General features: G+C 39.0%; 2 protein-coding genes across 5 annotated transcripts in view; one reads left to right on the top strand and one right to left on the bottom strand.

The window, feature by feature from the left end:
- The window catches only part of LNP1 (leukemia NUP98 fusion partner 1), a 38304-nt gene extending 31305 nt beyond the window's left edge, over positions 1-6999 (bottom strand). Inside the window, exons 1-2 of one of the 4 annotated variants that reach the window (XM_053220736.1) lie at positions 6937-6963; positions 279-442 (exon numbers count right to left, since the gene is read on the bottom strand). The gene's annotated coding sequence lies outside the window, so the exon portion shown is untranslated. Of the gene's footprint in view, positions 1-278; positions 443-6499; positions 6703-6936 lie in introns of those variants that run through there. The other 3 variants (XM_015065943.3, XM_053220737.1, XM_015065945.3) reach the window with 3 other exon arrangements.
- Positions 7000-7065: 66 nt separating this feature from the next.
- TOMM70 (translocase of outer mitochondrial membrane 70) overlaps positions 7066-21238 on the top strand; it is a 31747-nt gene continuing 17574 nt past the window's right edge. The window contains exons 1-2 of the mRNA XM_015065952.3: positions 7066-7547; positions 20102-20275. Of these exons, the coding sequence (XP_014921438.2) occupies positions 7221-7547; positions 20102-20275 (501 nt within the window). The 5' untranslated portion in view covers positions 7066-7220. The remainder of the gene's footprint in view (positions 7548-20101; positions 20276-21238) is intronic.

Below are 21238 nucleotides of genomic sequence, written 5' to 3'. Positions count from 1 at the left end.
TATATGCATGCACGATCAGTCACAGCTAAGGAGAGGGAGCTAGGGTTAAGGATAAATGCAGAGGTTCCTTCTGACAGCAAAAAGAGCAGCTACTTGATTGAATCATAAAGTGACATTCCCCCTGAGAACAAAGAAGTACCACCCACTTAACTGATGCTTTGATGGAAGTTGAATAAGGCGGAATCCATCAGGAGAAAAATTAGAGAAAAATTAACAGCATGAGGGCTCAGAGGAAACATGGACTTCTATATATCATAAGTAGGGTATGAAGGACAAACCAGTCAGGTCCCAATGGAAGCAGCTTCAGTGGTGCAGATGGTAACAATGACTACAGCATGCTTGGACTGGAAACCAGTAGACAGGATGATGGTGGATGGTGGGGAAGCAGACTATTTCTGGTGATGGCAGCAGTGACAGCATGAGCTGGTCTCTTAGCTGATACCTGTGGTTGGACAGCAATGGTGGCATTAGATTATTAATTTTGGCAACAGTAATGGAAATGAAGCAGCAGTCAGGGAATTGTTCAACAAACCCTTCACCAACTCTTTATTCAGCACTGACCACGTTTCAGGTATCATGTTGGGTGGATAAAATAAGTATGTTAACAAACAATTATTATGTGCTCAGCCACGTAATAGGTGTAGGAGCACAAAATGACCAGAACATTATTTCCACCCCTCAAGGACTCAGAATTGAATATGGGTAGCACATGAGAACAAATAATTATGGCAATGTAGGAGTTGTGAGGGGGGAATATATATTGTTGTGCAGGTCCAATGCAGGAAGAGAAAGCATATCCCTTTGCTCTGACATATAGCATTACAGGAGACATTGTGTTATGCACTGCATAAGACAAAAGATGAATCAGATATACCTTCTGATCTAGGATGATTATAGTCTAATAGATGAGGCAGGACAAGTATAATTCTATAAAACAAGGTCAAAAGAGTTCTGTTTTAAGAAAGTTCCAGAGAAGTATTTTGGGAGTTTAAAGGAAGGCTCATATATAGTAGATATACTGTATATACTATTAAAATAGACTATTTTAAGTAAATGAAAATTCTATTTATTCTATCCTAAATGTCATTTTTTCCTTTTTTGATACCCTTAAATATCATTTCCTTAAAACAGTATCTATTGAGTGCTGACTATATGCTTTGGCCTGAATGTTCGTGTCTCCCCTGCATATACCAAATGCTTTGGTTGAATTCTTAACCCTAATGTGATGGTATTTGGAGATGGAGCCTTTGGGAGATAATTAGAATTAAATGATATCATGAAGGTGGGTGGGGCCCTGGTCCTATGCAATTAGTGCCTTTCTAGGAAGAGGCACTAAAGAACTTGTGCACATAAGCACTCACTCTCACACGCCCTCTCTCTCTCTCTCTCTCTCTCTCTCTCTCTCCCTTAGTTACCACAAAAAAAAAGAGAGGTCATATGAGGACATGCCAGGAATAGAGCTTTCACTAGAAACCAAATTGGCCAGAACCTTGATCTTGGACTTCCCCGCTTCCAGAACTGTGAACAATAAATTTCTGCTGTCCAAGCCACCCAGTCTATGGTATTTGGTTATAGCAGCCCTAGGAGACTAATACAGATTTTGGCACAGTGAGTGAGGCACTATTCCCCCAAAACTCATGTCCTCACAGGTAAAATACATTCATTTCATCTCAATAGCCCCCAACTACTCATTCCAGCATATGCTCTAAAAGCTAAAGTCCAAAGTCTTGTTTCAACATTATACAAATCAAACATGGATGACACAAAAAAACTGAGACTTATGATTTATCCTGAGGCAAAATTCCTGTCCAGCTGTGAACCTGTGAAACCACACATGTTATTTCCTTCTGAAATACAATGATGTGACAGACAGATTACAGACATTTCCATTCCAAAAAGGAGAAATATGAAAGAAGGGTTGAGGGGTCCCAAAAAAGTTCAAAATTTAGTAAGGCAAATTCCATTAGATCTTAAGGCTCAAGAATAATTTTCTTTGTTTCCATACTCTGCCCTCCAGGCCCAATTGGGTGGCAGGATCACCTCAGTGAGGGAGGGGTACAGCCCAGTCCATGCAGCTTTCTACAAGGGTGACTGCCTCCGAGGCACCTGGTGGGCCCACCCTTTGAAATAGAGGAGGAACCAGCCCTGCCCTCTGACTCTGTAGTGGGAATGGCAGTCTTCATTCTTGAACAGCCTCTGGGGTCATTGTTCCCTTTTGAAAGATAAGGCATGCTTATAGCAGAGTAGCTCTATGGTCCCATATGGTCTCATATATCACAAAAGTCCAATAGCCTTCCTTCATTCTGCCGTTCCCCCTTCATTTTGGTCCTCTTTAGTCCCAGCTGGCAGTGTTTCTTCTGGTATTACTCCTGGCTCTGCTGAGATGGCTGATGAAGCTCATGAGTTGTACTCAAGATCTATCAAACAGTTGTTCAGCCATACCATTAGTGTTTCTTTGAGAACAAGCTTTCTCATCTTTTGCAATATGGATAGGCTAAGAATTTTCCAACCTCCAGTTTTTAGTTCCTTTTTACTTAACAGTTTCTTCTTTGGTACATCGCTCTCCTCTTCCATTTTACTGAAAGCAATAGGAAGGACCCAGACCACAGCTTCCATATCCAATTTTATCACTCATAAGTTCTACTTTCTACAAAACACTAGGACACAATTCAGCCAAGTTCTTTGGCACTTTATAACAAAGATCATTTTCCTCCAGTTTCTAGTAACCTGTTCCTCATTTACTCTGAGACCTCACTGAAAGAGCCTTTAACATCTATATTTCTACCAACATTCTGTTTATGATTATTTATATATTTCAGTAAGAAAATGGATGCTTGGTCTCCATCTCTCACTTTTTTCTTTCTGAGCCCTCAACAGAATTGCCTTAAATTTCTTTGTCTACCAATAGTTCCTTCACAGAAATCTTGGCTTTTTCTAGCACATAACTGAAAACTCTCTCAGCCTCCACCCATCACAACTCCAAAGCCACATCCACATTTTTAGATATTTCTCACAGCAGCACTCCACTCCTAGTACCAAAATTTGTATCACTTAGCATGCTCCAGAGAAACAATCTATTGGATATATATGTTTATAAAGATATTTGTTATAAGGAAGGGACTCATGCAATTATGGAAGCTGAGAAGTCTCAAGATCTGTAGTTGAGAGACACCCAAGAAACCTGATGGTGCAAATTGCAGTCTGAAAGCTGGCAAATTCAAGACCCAAGAGCCAATGCTTCAGTTAATTCCAAAGGCAGGAAAAACAAAACGAAAACAAAAAAACAAAACAAAACAAAACAAAAAAAACAAAAAAAAAAAACAAAAAAACAATGTCCCAGCTACAGGCAGTCAAGCAGTGGAACCTCCCTCTTACTGAGGGAAGATCAGCTTTTTTATTCCTTTCAAGCCTTCAACTGATTAGGGCCACTTACATTAGGAAGAGCAATCTGCTTTACCTAAATGTTAATCTCATCCAAAAACAGCCTCACAGACACACCCAGAATAATATATGGCCAAATATCTGGGCACCGCGTGGACTAGTTGACCAGATAAAATTAATCCTTACACTATCTTCTGGGCTCTGGAGTACAAGATGAACAAACTTTTTGTAGAGTTTATGTCCTATGAGGGGTCACATAAATAAATAATTTCAAATACTGCCAAGTGCTATGAGTGTTGACCAATAAAATAGATGAAGTGTATGGAAGGAGGTGGGGGTGGGCAGGCATTTAACCTTATAGGAAGTAGAGAAGGTCTAAAAGTTTCTGAGCTCAAGAATGAAATTGGAGTTATGCTTTGGAAAGAGTAATCTAGTCGCTAGGTGCAGAGTAACACATAGAAGAGAGGTTCTGGAAGCTGGGAAACTAATACAGCATTCAGAAAAGATAAAATAGAGAAAAGAGGGTCTCTGGACTCACTGAAGGCTTGAACACCAATCAAGCAGCTATCTACCAATTCTACAAATAATAAAGTCTTTCAGGTAGCAATGACAATTAAGGGCATAGAATTATACAATTTTAAAGCTATGAGGAGCCTTAGAAATGATCTAATCTGGGGCACCTGCGTGGCTCAGTCAGTTAAGTGACCGACTCTTGATAATGGCTCAGGCTGTGCTCTCACTGTCTTGAGATCCACCTGCTTAGAGCCCCAGATAGGGGTCCCCACGGGCTGAGTGCGGAACCGGCTTAGGATTCTCTCTCTTCCTCTCTCTCTGCCCCTCCCCCACTCATGCTTTCTCTCCCAAAAATAATAAACATTTTAAAAAAAGAAATCATCGAATCCACTGGTCACATCGGTGCTCACAGTCTCACACACACACACACACACACACACACACAGCTCAGTAGTATTAAAATCTAGAATGAGAACTCGGGTCTTGCGACACCTGGCTGGCTCAGGCAGTAGAGGATGCAACTCTTGATGTCACAATCATGGGTTCAAGCCCCATGTTGGGTATAGAGCCTACCTAAAACAAAACAAAACTCAGGTCTTTTGCATCCCAGTCCATTAGATATTCTACCTCATTCAACTGACTCCTAAGATACAGACCAGAGAAGAGATAAAGAAATCTTCTATTGAGTTCCATGAATCTAGCAAGAGAAAGAAAATGTCTGTGTTCACATACACAAAACTTCAGTTTTCTTAGAAACAATTTTACTTCTCTCCTTTCAAATTTTAGAAATAGAAAATTAAGCAGTGAATGTCTGCTATTTTGCAACAAACAAGATACGAAGAAGACCTTAAATATTATCTAGTTAAATCTTTCATATAAAGGTGTGAGAGGTGTGTTTTCGCTATCACAGCTTAGAAATTTATGCATTGAGGAATGCATAAAGGTCATAGAACTAGTGACATGCAGTTCTATATTATAATTAATTAGGAAATGATAGAGAAAATGGGAAAAAAGATGAATAGGCTAGGGAATGAAAATGTTACGTTTAACAAATCACAAAAGAAACAAGAACAAATTCATTTACTGATGACAACCTTAAAAATCAAACCAACAAAAGCAGCCCTTTAGATAAATATTAAAGTGTTTCAAGAAACTCTAACACTGATGTCTTTGGAAAGGGGACCTGGGTGGCTGGGGACAGGGAGATTTTTCACTGTAAAACTTTAATAACTTGTATTGCAACCATAACAATGCTACCTATTTTGATAAATAAGTAACAGCTAAAAATAAAAACCTTCAAATGACTTAGTTCCTGCCAATAGTAATTACTAGCATTCTACAATCCCCCGAGGCTGCTGAAAAATGGAAATTTCAAGAAAGAAAAATCCTAATTCTATTCTGAAGAGGCAAGGGTGAAATTACATTAAGGGTCAGAAGACTTTCCTTTGAGGTTTGGGAATCAAGAAGGAAGAGGACTACCTACCCCAACCACTATTTGATCAACTCAATTCTATTGTTATTATTTTTAAAATTTTTTAACGTTTATTTATTTTTGTGACAGAGACACAGCATGAATGGGGAGGGTCAGAGAGAGAGGGAGACACAGAATCCAAAGCAGGCTCCAGGCTCTGAACTGTCAGCACAGAGCCCCACGCGGGGCTCCAACTCAGGGACCGTGAGATCCTGACCTAAGCCGAAGTCGGATGCCCAACTGACTGAGCCACCCAGGTGCCCCAATTGCTATTATTTTTAGCTCATCTTTTAGTCTGTTACTAAGGAATCCCTTTACCTGAAAGCAATTTACTAACTGGAATCTATATGAAGCGGGAGAAAAGCAATGATCCTGAAACATTCAAATCAGCCCATTCTAATTTAATCCGTCTATTTTGGTGCCACTTACTACATTGTATTTCAATCTTTATGTAGCTCTACTGTGATGCTGAAAATTCTGTTGTGCCCCAAAGCAAAATGATCATTTCTAAATTTTTAATGTAAGGGTTTGCAGACCAGTGTATTTGAAATAGGGAGTCATAGCTCTGAATTGATTCTCTAGTAATACCTGCCTTTTCCAATTGAAAATACTATGACTTCCGAAAAATTCCTTGCAAGGGAAATGCTTGTATTTTAAGATGTCTGGTCCAGAGCACGGGGAAAGGACTTGACAAAGCTATTCGATATATGAAAGCTATGGATTGACATTTCGGTTTAGGAATGAAGCAAGAAATCTGAGACAGCTAGTGCAAAACACCCAAGGCAGCGGGCGGATCAAAGCACTGCGGAGGGCGCGGGTGCTCCAGGGATTGCGAAGTGGGCTGGTGTGTCAGGAGAAATCCAGCACAAGGCACAAATATGTACTGGAAAGCCGCTAGTAGGTGGGAACTCTGGGTCTTCGCATTTCTACCCACTCAGTTCCCGTACATCATCATCGCTTTCGTAACTGGTGCAGAAGGTGAACCATAGGGACTCAAGCCGTTTTGGCCGAAGCAAATTTAGATTTACCCGTTTCCCCCAACTCCGATTTCTGCTATCTGCCCCCAATCTAAATGCCTCCAAACTAAAATCTGGCCATAGTAGAAATAAAAGAATCAGTGACACAACAGGCTACCTATAGCTTTGAGCTCTTCTTTTATACACCTTTACAAGTCCTTCTAATCCCCTGGCTTCACAGACATGAAGACATAAAACCAAGCTACAGGACCTGAGAGTCTAAGAAGCGCCTACGTGGCTGAAACGGGAAAACGAGGCCCAAATTCTACCAATAAATTGGGCTATTTGGGCTACGCCCCGCCCACTGCTCCTGCCAGCCAATAACATTCACAACTCTTCAGCCACTCCCGCCCATTCGTAGGGCTGCTGCAAATCCTCCACTGACCGCCTGCGCACTGTAGATCCGACTTATATGCGCCCCTCCTCCGCTTCTCAAGATAAGAGGACCCTTTGAAGACGGAGAGGACGACACTGGCTACCACTGGAGGCCGAAAACTCCAGAAGCTAGTGTCACAAACAGCGAGGGGGCTTAAAGAAAGAGAAGGAGCCACTTACGACGACTCTCTCCCGCCCTGTTCCCCCTAACCCGGAAGTAATTCTCCCCTATTTCCGTTCCCGCCTACGGTTAAGACGGGAGGAGAAGGACGGTAGGGTCTGGCCCGGCATGCCCTGGGCTTCCGGTGACCTCTGGCCCTTTTCTGTCGTCCGCTCTTGCTTCCCAGCGTGCTCGCTCGCTCGTTCATTGCCTCCCTTCCCTCCTTCTGGTCTTCCTTCGCACGCTACCTGGTGACTGAGGCGCCCGCGACCAGCAGTGAGGCGGTGGCGGAGGACACTCAGTCATGGCCGCCTCTAAGCCTGTGGAGGCGGCGGTGGTCGCAGCGGCTGCGCCTAGCTCCGGGAGTGGGGTGGGCGGCGGCGGTGCGACTGCAGGCCCCGGCACTGGGGGCCTGCCGCGATGGCAGCTGGCGCTGGCAGTCGGGGCTCCCCTGCTGCTAGGTGCAGGTGCCATGTACCTGTGGAGCAGGCAGCGGCGGCGCCGGGAGGCTGGGGGCCGAGGAGACGCCGGCGGTTTAAAGCGCAACAGCGAGCGGAAGACCCCGGAGGGTAGGGCCAGTCCGGCCCCGGGCAGCGGACATCCCGACGGCTCCGGTGCTCACCTGGAAATGGTGAGAAGTAGCCCTGGGCCGTGGAGGTGGAACCCAGCGGGTGCAGCCTTTTCTTGACGAGTTGTGCAGGTCAGGGGGCTTCCCGTCAGACGAAAGCTGCCTGGAAGCACATGAGGTTAGGGACGCACATTTCTGGATGCTTTTGTAGGGATTGGAATAGCCCGAGGGCACAGGTTAGCGGCCTTCTTTGACAGTTTCCTTTTAGTTTCAGAAAAATACATATGTGGGGTTTTTTTTGTTGTTGTTTTTTGTTTTTTCTGAGTGACACAGCATTTATCTCTGGTGTTTTGGGTACGGGGGATATTTGCAAATGTGATGATTGTGTTTAGTGAGGGAAGCCAAATTCCATGAATGATTAGTGCATTGTGGTTGATAGGAATTGTGATTTCCAAGGCCTAGAATTTGATAGATAATAACCTTTAATAATGAGCCACCCCGTTATTTGAAGTCTTAGGGTATGGGATGGGTAAATACAGTGACTTTTGGTTGGCAAAGCGAAATGGTGTTGAGTAGCATTTGCTTTTTTATCTATGGGAATGAGTTTTTAAACTTTCTGGGTAGAAGCATCTTAAATTCGTTTTTAAATTTTACCTGAAAAATTACCAGACCAAGCCTGGCCTGCGTGATAAAGGTTCTTTGATGTCAGGCCACGCATCAGAGTATCTGCTGAACTACTTTGTATGGTTTTGTTGAACAGACTGTTAAATCCTTTTGGTATCTGACAGCTGTGGGCAATTGACCTGGCTACATTTAACAATACTGGGATAGGGTGGGGTGGAGGATTTTATCTGCCTCTCAGATTGTACAGTGGTAATTCCAGAGTAAATCAGAGTTCATTGAAACCTTTGATCAAAAAACTCCCAGTTAAATACATTCGCAAGTCATTTCCACCTTACATTATTCAGGTTAAAGACATGGTTTTGCTAAGTAGTCAAATAAGCTTTAAAGGAAGTTTTATGTGGGAGTGAACTACCATAGCTTCATGCCTAATATATGTCAGACATTGTGCTAGGCCATGAAGAGAGCCAGAGACCGTCTTTGCAATGGCAGAGTAAAACATTGCCCCCTCACCCCAGCTTTTTTTTTTTTTTTTAATGTAGAAAAATGCGTGTAGTAAGCTGGAAGAACCTATGGACTGTGAGAACTAGGAAATGTGCACTCTATGGTGGGCTCTCCAGCATAGTTACCTTGGAACTATTAAGATCACTCTGATCTTAATGTCATCCCATACAATAAGAGAATTAAAATACTCTCTTTCAGTCTCATTTTTTCCAGCCCTGAAAATTGGTGATTCTGAATGCTAATGACAAATCTGAAATTCTCTGGTCATTTTTATTTCATTTGTTAGTTTAACTTTAATCACGGAAGAATAATGAATGAATGAGAAATATATAAAAGCTTTTAGTTCTATAATCACTAAAAAAAAATAATTCTTACACATGAAACTTTTTGACATTTTTTTGTAGTTTCAAAAACTCTGTCTCACTCATTTGGTGTTTGAATTTAGTACACCATTGGTATAGAATTTAGCAAACTGTCTTACAGATTTTAGATTTTCTTGAGTCCATTTTTAGTTTTTCAGCATTGCCTGGGATAACAGGGTGATGATTTTTAAATTTTTGGAGTGTTTTGTCATTTTATCAGAATAATTTTTTATTAATTCACTGCTGCTAAAAATTAGATTTTAAGATTGACTTCTTTGTGTAACTTGAACTGCTCTAAAATGATTTATTATTTTTGACCTTAAACTGAGCAAAACACACATATGGTTGTTCACCTTGTGGAATTTGTGGGCTTATATTCTTGCTTTGAATTACTAAATGATTCTTCACTAAAGCAACAGTAGGAATGTCTTTTCCATTTTTGTAAAGGAAATTTGTGTTTTTACTGATGGACCAATAAATACTGAAAGACTATTTTTTGTCTTTTTTATAGTCTGGTCCTTAGACTTATTATTAGATTTATCTAAATATAACTGGCCACTAGTTATAATTTATTTATTATCTGTGGTTGGAGAAATTGCTTTATATTTGAATAGCACCTTTCAGTTGGCAACCTTAGTGGGTTTTGTAAATAAGGAAGTCATTTGTTTCAACTGATGGAAAAACTGGCAGAATCCTGATGCTGTGTTCTTTCTCCACCTGAGCAATAGCTATAATTTTTAAGGGAATGAAGGAATGGACAAATACTGTCTGTTCAAGGTTCAGTGAATAAAAGAGAAAATCATTGTTTTTTGTCTGTTGGCCTATGTTTGCCTTAATGTAAAATGAACTAATAAAACTGGCTGGCTTGAGATTTTTGTGTACAATGTAGACTGTATCCAGTTATCTTTTTTTCTGGAATAAACACCAGAAAGTAAAAGCAGAAATTCATATTTCTGTTTAATTAATGGGGATTTTAGGATTTCACTAAAGAAAGGCATCTAATTACAGTTGATAGCATCTGACATTGAAATACTTCAAGTATTAAATCATGTTCCATTTGGGGGCACTGGCAAACCTACCACAGGGTGCTATTTTGCTTCAGTAATGTTTTTAAAAAGACGAAGAATTACAGATTTCCAAAGTTGGATAGATTCTTTGAAGATCATCTTGTCCATATGGCTTCTCAATCTCTGAGTCTCTGAGGTATCAACAGGGACTACCACACCCACATATATACCAAGTATGGTATTCTGGCTGCACAGATGTCTTAAGTATTTTTTTTTTCAAACAGGATTTTTTGAAAGGTGCATTTATTTAAAACTTTGATTGGCTATAGTAGCGTTCTATCCTGTTGTTTTTTAATTTGATAAAAAAAAATAGTTATTCTGGTGTTCAAGCTTTTTTAATGTTACACAGTAGTTATCCCACATGAAATGGTTAGAAACCACTAATCTAAGTCAGCCCTCTAGAATGGGAAAGGAGAAATGTACTTAAGCATTTTAATTAGGAGAGCAAAGACTGAGTGACCTGGTGTTTTCAGTCATCTTTGAAATGAAGTAATTCTCTCCCCTCAAATGATCTGTTTCTAGTCATTTTTTAAAAATCAGGGTCACTGGGGCACCTGGGTGGCTCAGTTAAGCATCTGACTCTTAGTATTGGCTCAGGTCGTCATCTCATGGTTTATGGGATCAAGCCCCACATCAGGCTCTGTGCTGACAGCACGGAGTCTGCTTGGGATTCTCTCTCTCCCTCTCTCTGCTCCTCCCCCACTTGTTCACTCTCAAAATAAATAAACTTTAAAGAAAAACCAGGGTCACCAGTGACATTTCTATGTAACTAAGTACAGTGAACACCTTTCAGTCTTTTAACTTGATCCTTGGCAGTATTTTACATTGTCTTCTCTTAATTTCATAACTTTTCCTGTGGCTTCTGACACATTGTATTCTGATTTCCTTTGCCTTTTAAAAAATTCCTGATACCTCCCTTGATTGTTCTTGGTCTCCTTTCCAGGCTCTTTTCTCTACCTCTTCCTTTTGGTGACCTTCATGGTTCTATCATAAGCATTCTCTTACTTTCCACACCTTCACTGGATGCTTGCTTGCTGTGCAGGAACTTATCACGTATACTGATAGCTTCCTAATTTCTTGTGTATAGCCTACACCTCTCAAGAGGCCCAAATTTAAGGGGGAATTCTCACTTCGTTACCTTACAGGTATTTCACATCCAGACTCTTTCCTGTTTTTCTTGAGAATACCAACTAATGTGCCTCATCAGACTACTTTCCTAAGCCAGAGACTTGGATATCATCCTTAACTTTTAACTATTGGCATATTCTCCACATCTAATCCAGAAAAACATCCAGAAGAGTTTTAAGCCTGACTGCTACATTCCCACGGCCATTATTTCTCAACTGAATAACTGCTACTCTCATTGTCTTCCTTGAATCCATTTGTCACTACCAGAATAAAATCCTGACAGTTATGTGCTTAAAATCATTAAGTGGTGTTCTGTTCATTGCCCAACAGATAAAGTTCAAACTCATCATCATTTAAGATCCTCCATGATCTTGATCCTGTTTACCTCTTCAACTTTATCTCTTGACATTTCCTCTTATTTCTTGGCTTTGGATATTCTGTGAACACTGCCTAATACTCTACCTTCTCATCCTTCAAGTCACAACATGTAGATCATTTAACCTTTTCTGAACCCTTTATCTGGGCATAGGTTATGTGATTACATAACACTGAACTTTTCCCTTCCATAGCACTTACCACGTGGTACTAGAGTTGCTTATTCATATGTTTCCTACTATACTCTTGAATATGTGAAGGCTGGGACTGGCTCTATCTCACTATTCTCAGAACCTAATAAATGCCTTGTACAAAGCAGGTGTTGAGTCAGTGTACCAATGAAGCTTCATTCTTTGACGTGTGTGTGTGTGTGTGTGTGTCCACATCTCCACAAGTTGAATATTTTTTCAGAATTCAGCTTTTCATTTTTATTCCACCAGTCAACCTAGAACTTGGTGTAACAGTCTTAAACCTTACTTAGACATTCTTTTTATAAATCACTTGATTTTGTATGAACTACAACCATAATCCTGCAGAACCTGCATTCTTACAAATGAATTCTTAGGTAAAGAGTGTTCTGTATTATGATTCAGTGGGTGGGGTTGGTTGTAGATTTTTGAAATATTGGGATATAATACGGGAAAGGACTTATTATCTCAGGTGTTATTCATATAATAGGTTTTATTCATATAAAAATAATATTTGGTTGATAAAAGTATTTTTAAAAGACTTTCTCATGCTATAAGTTTTCCACAGTTGATTGCTACTTCTGTTAAGCTGGGATTCGAATTTTTAAATATGCTTTTGGAATTTGGTAAATTTAAGAGAATGAAGCCATTGAAAAGAAACAGTGTTAAACCATTTTGTCTATATTTTGATATATGTAAATGTGTATTATGGTGATACCCATTTTATTTTCTTACACATACATTACCTGATTCCAGCTCATTTCCTTTCACAGTAACTATATGTGATTATCAGAATAATATTTTGTAAATATTTGCTGAGCATTTACAGTGAGTCCTTATTGCCAAATGTCTATCATTGAAAGCTTTCTATAATGTAGTCAATGTTACCATTGCAGGACTTGTTTTAAAGGACCCTTTCTGGTCTGAATTGTGTGTGTGTGTGTGTGTGTGTGTGTGTGTGTGTGTGTGTGTGGTTTTTCCTCCTTGGAGTATTTTCCTGGCTGTTCTTTATTAGTCATTTTTGTTCCAGAGCACATTCCTGTAAGTAACCTTCACTGACTATCAAATCTCCATTACTTTTTTTTCAACTTTGTATTCTACTAAATTTACTGGCATTATACCTTAATATCTGTTCCTTTGGTCTTTAAATGTTACTTGTTTTTTTCCAGAGTAGATTAGCCTCTGCAAAAGGTACAGGGTAGATTTGTAGGTTTTGCTTCTTGTTTGACAAGTTCTAGCACAGTGCTTATGGAGAGGAGACCTACATATTTACTGTGTTTTTCATTGTTTCCTTTTAGATTTATTACCTGAGTTACTTGTTTTTAATTCTTGTGTCTTACCCAAATACTTTTGGATATGTGTGTATATATTTATATGTAGTGGCGACTTTGATTCTAATAATTTTCTGGTTATTAGTTACACAGTTTACTAATTACCTACTCACATTTTCCCGATGTGATTTGGGGTTTCGGGTTTTTTAATCAGTGGTGATTCTTTAGAGAAGCTGCCAATCTACTTGTTTCTTGACCTGCCTCTAGTGTTCCTTCAGGGTAAAGACTATCCTGTTGATTGTGGAGTCACATCAAATGTGCTTTTTATTAAAATGAATTCAGTTATATTTCCTTGGCATAAAGAAAGAAAAAGATCTAATTGTGCTGATGACTCTCTTTGTCTTTTCATTTAAAGACCTTTTGCCCTAAAGTTAGTAGTTAGCAAGATAGGATATCTGAATCTGTTTTGTTTCAGTTCCAGAGTGTGAATCTGGATGTGATTGTAATAATATTCTTCATAAAACGTGGATGACAATCCATGCAGTACAGAAGTAAAGTTTAGGCAACCTGGAATGGAATTGCTAGAGTTTGAATCCTGCCTTGAGCAAGTTACTGAGACTGTCTGGCCTTCAGTTGCTCTTTATGTAAAATGAGGATAGTAATAGCACCTACCATGCATCTCCAGTGTGGTGCTCTGCTAAAGATTTGTCAAAAGTAATTTTGACAGTTGATTTTTTTTAAATGTTTGTTTATTTTTCACAGAGACACAGTGAGCAGGGGAGGGGCAGAGAGAGGGAGACAGAGGATCTGAAGCAGGCTGTGTGCTGACAGCAGAGAGCCCGATGTGGGGCTCGAAGTCAAGAACCACAAGATCGTGACCTGAGCCAAGTCCAGTGCTTAAGGGACTGAGCCACCCAGGTGCCCTTTTTACTTAATGCATTAACTTCAGGATTCCTTGTGAGATTTGGCTTCAAATATTTATTGAATTCATTTAGCAGAATCACATGGAATCATGGAGTTAACTCTGCTGAACAGTTATTCATTATGAAAGAGATGGAACTTACCCAAATCATGCATGGGGGAAAAAAAAACTAAGTTTTCTAGTAGACCATTTTAAATCATACTTTATGTGACATACTAGGCAGGTGTCAACATCTTTTTCATAGTTCTTCTGTATTCTAACCAGTATTGATGAAGTTTGAATTTACACTCATGTATGAAAATTGAGTATGTGGCTGAAGTGGAGTAACGAAAGTTTGGAGTCTTGTGTGTAGGTCTTGGTGGTGGGAAGTTCCTGGAAGGTTTTGAGCAAGGAATGACATGATACAATTTACTTGTTAAAAAGAATTTTCAGAGCAATTAGAAAATAATTTGTTGTAATAAATGCAGAGAGAGCTGCATTTTCACATAACTTCAGTGTAAAATATTCTGGAATGTTCAGAACCTGAAAACGACTACCCAAACCAAAAGTGATTTCCAGTAACATAAATGGCTTTTAAATGTCTTTTAAACATAAATGGTTTTTAAATGACTTTTAAACCACCTGAGTACTTTTAGATATGCAAACAAACCATATGAAATAAACTGGCATCTCAGGATGTTCCCATTATGTTTTAGATCAGTATGTCTGCATCTCATTTATCAAATATGCTTTCAAAATTGTCTTTGAGCTTGTTTTCTAACTCCAATCTTTAATTATGAAAGTTCTTATTATAACTCAAGAATGTAGACTGGTGGCGGCAGGTGGGGATTACTGAAAAGCAGTGTGAAGGATTCTTGTAGGATGGAATTAAAATCCCTCATAAAGAATTGTTCATCATGTGTTCTCTAATACAAACTTTTTTGTCCAGTGCATTTATTTTAATTTCTGCCTGGTTTTGGCCTCAAAGCTTGTGAAAATAAGGTCTAGTTCCTGATGTAGGGGAAGGCTGGCATTGTGTTAACCAGCTTTTTGTCCTACATTTCATCAGTGGGCCAAAATGATTAGTTTTTCTGTACTGTCCTTGCTGTAATGCCATTCTTTCTCTGCATTTTTATTTTTTTTATTAAAAAAATATTTTAATGTTTATTTTTTTTTGAGAGAGAAAGAGAGCACAAGCAGGGGAGGGGCAGAGAGAGAGAGGGAGACTAAGAATCTGAAGCAGGCTCCAGGCCCTGAGCTGTCAGTACAGAGCCCCTGTGCAGGGCTTGAACTCACAAGCTGCGAGATCATGACCTGAGCTGAAGTCGGACGCATAACCCACCCAGGCCCCCTGTCTGCATTTTTATTAAGGAAGGGAAATAGTTGGACAGAAAGTAATGAGGCAGACAGTGGGCTTGGGGTGATAGGGATGTTAACCAAGGTTGTGCTCTCCAGAAATGTGGTTTGGTTTGCTTTCTGGAGTGGCAGTGGAAGCAACTGAAAAAAATTTGCACTTGGTGATTTGCCTATGTAATTTGATCCTTTTCCACACAGTGTCATTCAAACCATTGTTTTTTTTACAGTATAATAAGGAAAAGACATTAATCAGATTCTAATTTTGGCCTTAGGAGTTAAAAGATTTTTTTTTTTTTTAAGACTTTTCAAGCCCAACATGAGACTTGAACTCAACAACGCCGAGATCAAGAGTCGCATGCTCTACTAACTGCGCCAGCCAGGTGCCCTGGAGTTAAAGAATTTTTAATAACTTTTAAAAGGAGCTATTATAAAACGACTAATGGAGGAAAATAGCTAATTGAAAGATTCACTTGGTTGGTTTTAAGTTGATTTAGACTTTGCTGGATAAAAATAAGTATCCATCCTCTAAGTAGAGAAAGGAAAGCCTTGTGTACTCATCTCTCCAGATATGTCTGTTCTTTTAACTTGTTAGCCCTTGCTATAACTGCCTCCTCTTGTATTCTGTATGATATTATTTAGCCTTAAACTTCTAGTAGACAGGAAGGAGTTCATTACCTGTTTCTGCGGAGACAAGGTCATTACTCTGTCCAGAAGATGTTTTTATCTAATCTATAAATCTTTATTAAAAATACTGAACAAGGGCACCTGGGTGGCTTAGTCAGTTGAGTGTCCGACTTCTGATTTCAGCTCAGGTCATGATCCCAGGGTCCAATCAGGCTCCATGCATGGAGCCTGTGTAAGATTCTCCCTCTCTCCCTCTGCCCCTCTCCCCAGCTCATGCTCTCGCTTGCTCTCTCTCTCTCTAAAAAAATAAAAAAGTTAAAAAAAAAATACTGGGGCACCTGGGTGGCTCAGTCGGTTGAGCATCTGACTCTTGATTTCAGCTTAGGTCATGATCTCACAGTTGGTGGGATCGTGGGATCTAGTCCCTCGTTGGGCTGTGCACTGATAGTGCAGGGTCTGCTTGGAATTCTCTCTCTCCCTCTCTCTCTGCCCCTCCCCCCCTCCTCTCTCTCAAAATAAATAAATAAACTTTTAAAAACAGTCTTCAGTAGGTCTGTAGTCAAATATACTTCTCACATGCTTTTAATATGCCACATTATTTTCTACATAAACAGTCCCTAGTGTTTAAGGATGTGTATTAGCCATGTCCTAAATGAGTTAGAAACATTGTAAACATTTTGCCAAAAATTGGAAGAATGTTTATCTTGATATTTAGTATCAAAAGTAACTTTCCTTATTTTGAACTTTTATTAGCCCATAAAGATTCCTGATTATGATGTGTTCTTGGCAAATTGAGCCTTTTATCAGTAAAGCTGTCCTTTTGTGTTCCATCTGAGGCTTTTTAATGTTTTTTTGGTCTGATACTGCCTTATTTTTCTTAGTGTTTGCCTTCTCTAACTTTTATAGTCTTTTTGACCTGTCACTTTGTTTTAGGTCATGCCTGATAGCATAGTTTGAAAAATTTTTAATATGGAGATTTAACCTATTGACATTTGTTGTTATTAACCTGTTTAATGATTCCTGCCATATGTAACCTTTTTTGTTTCTTCCTTTATCCTCCCCTTTCTACTTGTATTGATAATTTGCCCTACTTTTGGGTCTATTTTTAGTGATAAGGAAGTTATACTACCTCTATTTCTGTTCTTGCAGTCAACCTTAAAAACTAGTTTGGCTAGGTATAAGATTCTAGATTGGAGATAATTTTTCTTCAGAACTTTAAAGTTGTTACTTCATTGTTTTTTAGTACCCCATGTTGGTGATATTCTAATACCACTTTGGTTCTTTTTCCTTTGTGGATAATCTGTTTTTTCTACCTAAAAACTTTTAGGATTTTTGTTGGCAAATTTCACCACGATGTGTCTAAAAATGTGTGTTATTTCAGCTCCAGGAATTTTCTTTTCTTTTCTTTTTTTCTTTTTTTTTTTTTTTAAGTAGGGCTCACACTCAATGTGGGGCTTGAACTCACAACCCTGATCAAGAGTTGCATGCTCTGCTGACTGGGCTAACCGGCGGCCCCTCCAGGAATTTTTCTAATATTTCCTTCAACACACCATTCTGTGCCTTTCCTTCTAAATTCCAGATAGGTAGATGTTGGAACATCTGAATTTATATTCCATGTCATTTAGGTTTTCCTCCAAATGTCTCATCTTCCTGTCCTCTATTTTCATTGCATTCTGACAGATTTCCTTGGCTCTATCTTCTACTTGTTAATTTGCTCCTCAGTTATGCCCATTCTAATATATAGTCCCAGACTGTCTATTAAGATGATCTCAGCAGAAACCGAGTTTTTTCTTTTAATGTTTATTTTTGAGAGAGAGACAGGGAGGGAGAGAGAGGGAGAGGGAGAGATATCTCAAGCAGGGGTGGGCAGAGAGAAGGGAAGGCACAGAATCTGAAGCAGGCTCCAGGGTCCAAGTGGTCAGCACAGAGCCCGATGTGGGGCTCAAACCTATGAAATGTGAGATCATGACCTGAGCCAACGTCATATGCTTAACCGACAGAGCCACCTAGGCACCCCAATCCCAGACCGTCTGTTGAGTTGATTATAATAATCCTTTTTAATTTTCAAGATGTCTAATTAGTATTCTTTCAAAGCAGACTCCTTTTAAAATGACTGTGATAGCCTCTTATTCCTCTGATGTTAAAGTTTCAGTTTGCCTGGTTTATCCTGTTTTCTCAAATACTAGTTTTTCTATTTGAGTTGGGTGCCTCTCTCTTAGGGTATTAAATTTTTTTCTATGGTAGCAGTTCTCAGCAGTTTGGTCTCTTGTAAGACAGCCAAGGTATGCCTGTCACTTACCTCTTGGGTGTAGGGGATCCTCGCTCCTTCTGGATGACAGCCCTAGTCCAGGCTCACTTCTCCTCTCAATGGAGTGGGAGGACTGCAGGGGCTGCTTCAAATGCACTTTTCCAGCAATAACTTGATAGTTACCCTCCTATAGTCTATAGATACATAAGAGATTCCTGATTGTCTATTATGGATATTTTGTGCTAAAGATTTTCACTGTCAAAGCGTTTGGAAGATGATTGAGGCTTTTGACAAATGGAAGACTTTATATTCATCTTTTAATTTATTTGTGGTTTATTTGGGTCTCCTACATCCTAGTTTTAAAATATGTTCCTTATTGACACTAGCTGGCTTAAACTAGCTGTTTAATATTCTGAACTTAGATGAAAGGAGTTTCCAACAAATCTTTGCACACTATACTTTTAAAAAATAAGTAGAGTAGTACTTGGATTAAAGGAGAAGGGAAACAAAAGGTAAATAGTGGGGGGAAAGCAGCAAAGAAAAATGAAGCAAGAGTAAGGGGGAAAAAGAGCACATTCAAAAAAAGGTTGGTGTTTCACTTTTCTGTTTAGGAGTGAGATGCCCTGGTCCATAAGCAACTTGGCTTTCACGACTCCTGTAAGTTATTTGTGAGGGCAACTACTTCTGCTTTTGTTTTGTCAGTGCTTACCTGTTGCAGACATTATGTATTCTTTCATAATCACATATTTGTTAAAGTTGGATGATGCTGGGGCGCCTGGTGGCTCAGTCGGTTGAGTGTCCAACTTCAGTTCAAGTCATGATCTCACGGTTTGTGGGTTCGAACCCCATGTCGGGCTCTGTGCTGGCAGCTCAGAACCTGGAGCCTGCTTCGGATTCTGTGTGTGTGTGTGTCTCTCTCTCTCTGCCCCTCCCCCATTTGCGCTCTGTCTCTCGCTCTTAAAAATAAACATAAAAAAATTAAAAAATAAAGTTGGATAATGCTGACAAACAATAAGTTTTGGGTAAAGACATGCCACAAAGCTCTTGGACTTAGCAGCTAGAATCTGGATAACTGGAATTGTCTCCAGAACGCTTCCCAAATGTTGACTGAAGTATTCACAACTGTCCTCAGTGGGTACTACCTACGAACTCTTCTTATTGTACACAGTATGTAAGTTGGGTCCTCTAGGAAGACTCTGAGACTAAGACAAGAGTACAGAAAATTTATTGATGAGCAAACAACAGATTTGGGATAACAATTATAATGAAGATGACAAAGTGTGTCTAGTATCTATTCTATACTATTGACAAACAGCCCAACAGAAAAATAGCAACACACATGAATAAGTGGTTTTCAGAATAAAAAAGCCTCATGGCCAATAAACATGAAAAGATTTTCAGATTCATTAATAGAGGAAAATGTAAATCAAAATAATATTGGAGTATTACTTTATACCATGGTTTTTCAATGAACTTGGCACTATTGACATTTTGGATTTGATAATTCTTTGTGTTGGGGGGCTGTCCTGTGCATTGCAGAATGTCAACAGCATCCCTGATGTCTACCCACTAGGTAACAGTAGCAGCTACCCAAACCTACCCCCTGCAGTTGTGGCAATCAGAAATTTCTCCAGACATTGTCAAATGCATCCTAACTGGTAGTCACTTCTGACTGATAACCCATTAGGTTGGCAAAAATTAGCTATCACAACTCTTGCTGGCAGGAATGGCAGGAAAGTGGATTTTAAATATAAAGTACTACAGCAGTTTTTTTGAAATTAAAAATACATAAACTTTTGGCTTAGCAATCCTACTACTGAGACTTTATCCCATGAAAATATTTATATGAAGTGACTTACATCGTAAACAGCTATTCTACATACCCATTTTTCTTCTGTGAGTTTATCACTGTTTAGTCTCTGATCTTAATCTATTCCTGAGTATTGATAAGTGTTCTTTCTTCTCATTTCAGAACTCTCTTGATAGAGCGCAAGCAGCCAAGAACAAAGGCAACAAATATTTTAAAGCAGGAAAATATGAACAAGCTATTCAGTGCTATACTGAGGCGATCAGTTTGTGCCCTATAGAGAAGAATGCTGACCTTTCCACATTTTATCAAAACAGAGCTGCTGCCTTTGAACAGTTGGTATGTATCTTAGGGTTTGTTTTTTTTTCCTGTTCTTTTTGTTTTCTTTATTTGCATAATGTTTCAGTTAGTACCACTCAAATAAACCTAATAAGTTTTTTGAAGTTTTGAAATTACAGGCTTTTTGTTTTCATATCTTTTAATTACATAACTTTTTTAAGAACAGATTTGAGTTTTGCTGGTTAAAAATATAATCTAAGGTTATATATATCAGGTTCTATAAAATTGGACAATACAGGAAACTACAGTGGAGTTTCTGGTAACCCCATCCTTCTCAACAGTTTGAGGCTATTTTTTTCAATTTTTTGTTTCCATAAATATTAATAGTAGCATGCGGGGAGACCAAACTTATTACACAGAATTGTTTGTGACATTCTTTAATTGCCACTATATCTTGTGCAGCTTTTCTTAGCACATGCAGATTTGTTTTATTCTTTCTGAAATGGTACATGTAGTAGCTGTTACATGGTTGTATACTGGAGAACATCTAGTGATGAACATTTGGGTTGTTTCCTGTTTTACCTATTGCATTCAGTATTTGAGTAAATATTTTCATTAAGTATTTTTTTGCATACTTTCGGGAGGATAAAATTCTAGAAATGGAAATCTAAAGAGATAGCATCAGCACCTACTCCCAACAATATGAGCATGCTTGTTTTCCATTACTCTCGCTGACTATATTATCAGTCTTAATATTATTTGCCATTTTTTCTCTCATTGTTTTAATTTGCACTTTTAGAAATGTTGCTGAAGTTCACTATTCTTTTCTGCGGTTATTGGGCATTTGTAGTCTCCGCATTTTTTTGTTCAACCAAATATTACTGACTATCTTCCTATACGGAAGGTTGCTATGGTACAAGCTGGGTCTATAAAAGCAAATCATTATGCATAGAACTCAAGAATAGCTAAACAATGAACTATTTAAATGACATTTTCACAAATGCTTTAAATAATTAACATGAT

This window comes from Acinonyx jubatus, chromosome C2, assembly GCF_027475565.1.
Source record: "Acinonyx jubatus isolate Ajub_Pintada_27869175 chromosome C2, VMU_Ajub_asm_v1.0, whole genome shotgun sequence".
Lineage (NCBI taxonomy): Eukaryota > Metazoa > Chordata > Mammalia > Carnivora > Felidae > Acinonyx > Acinonyx jubatus.
This window is presented reverse-complemented; position numbering and strand designations above follow the sequence as displayed.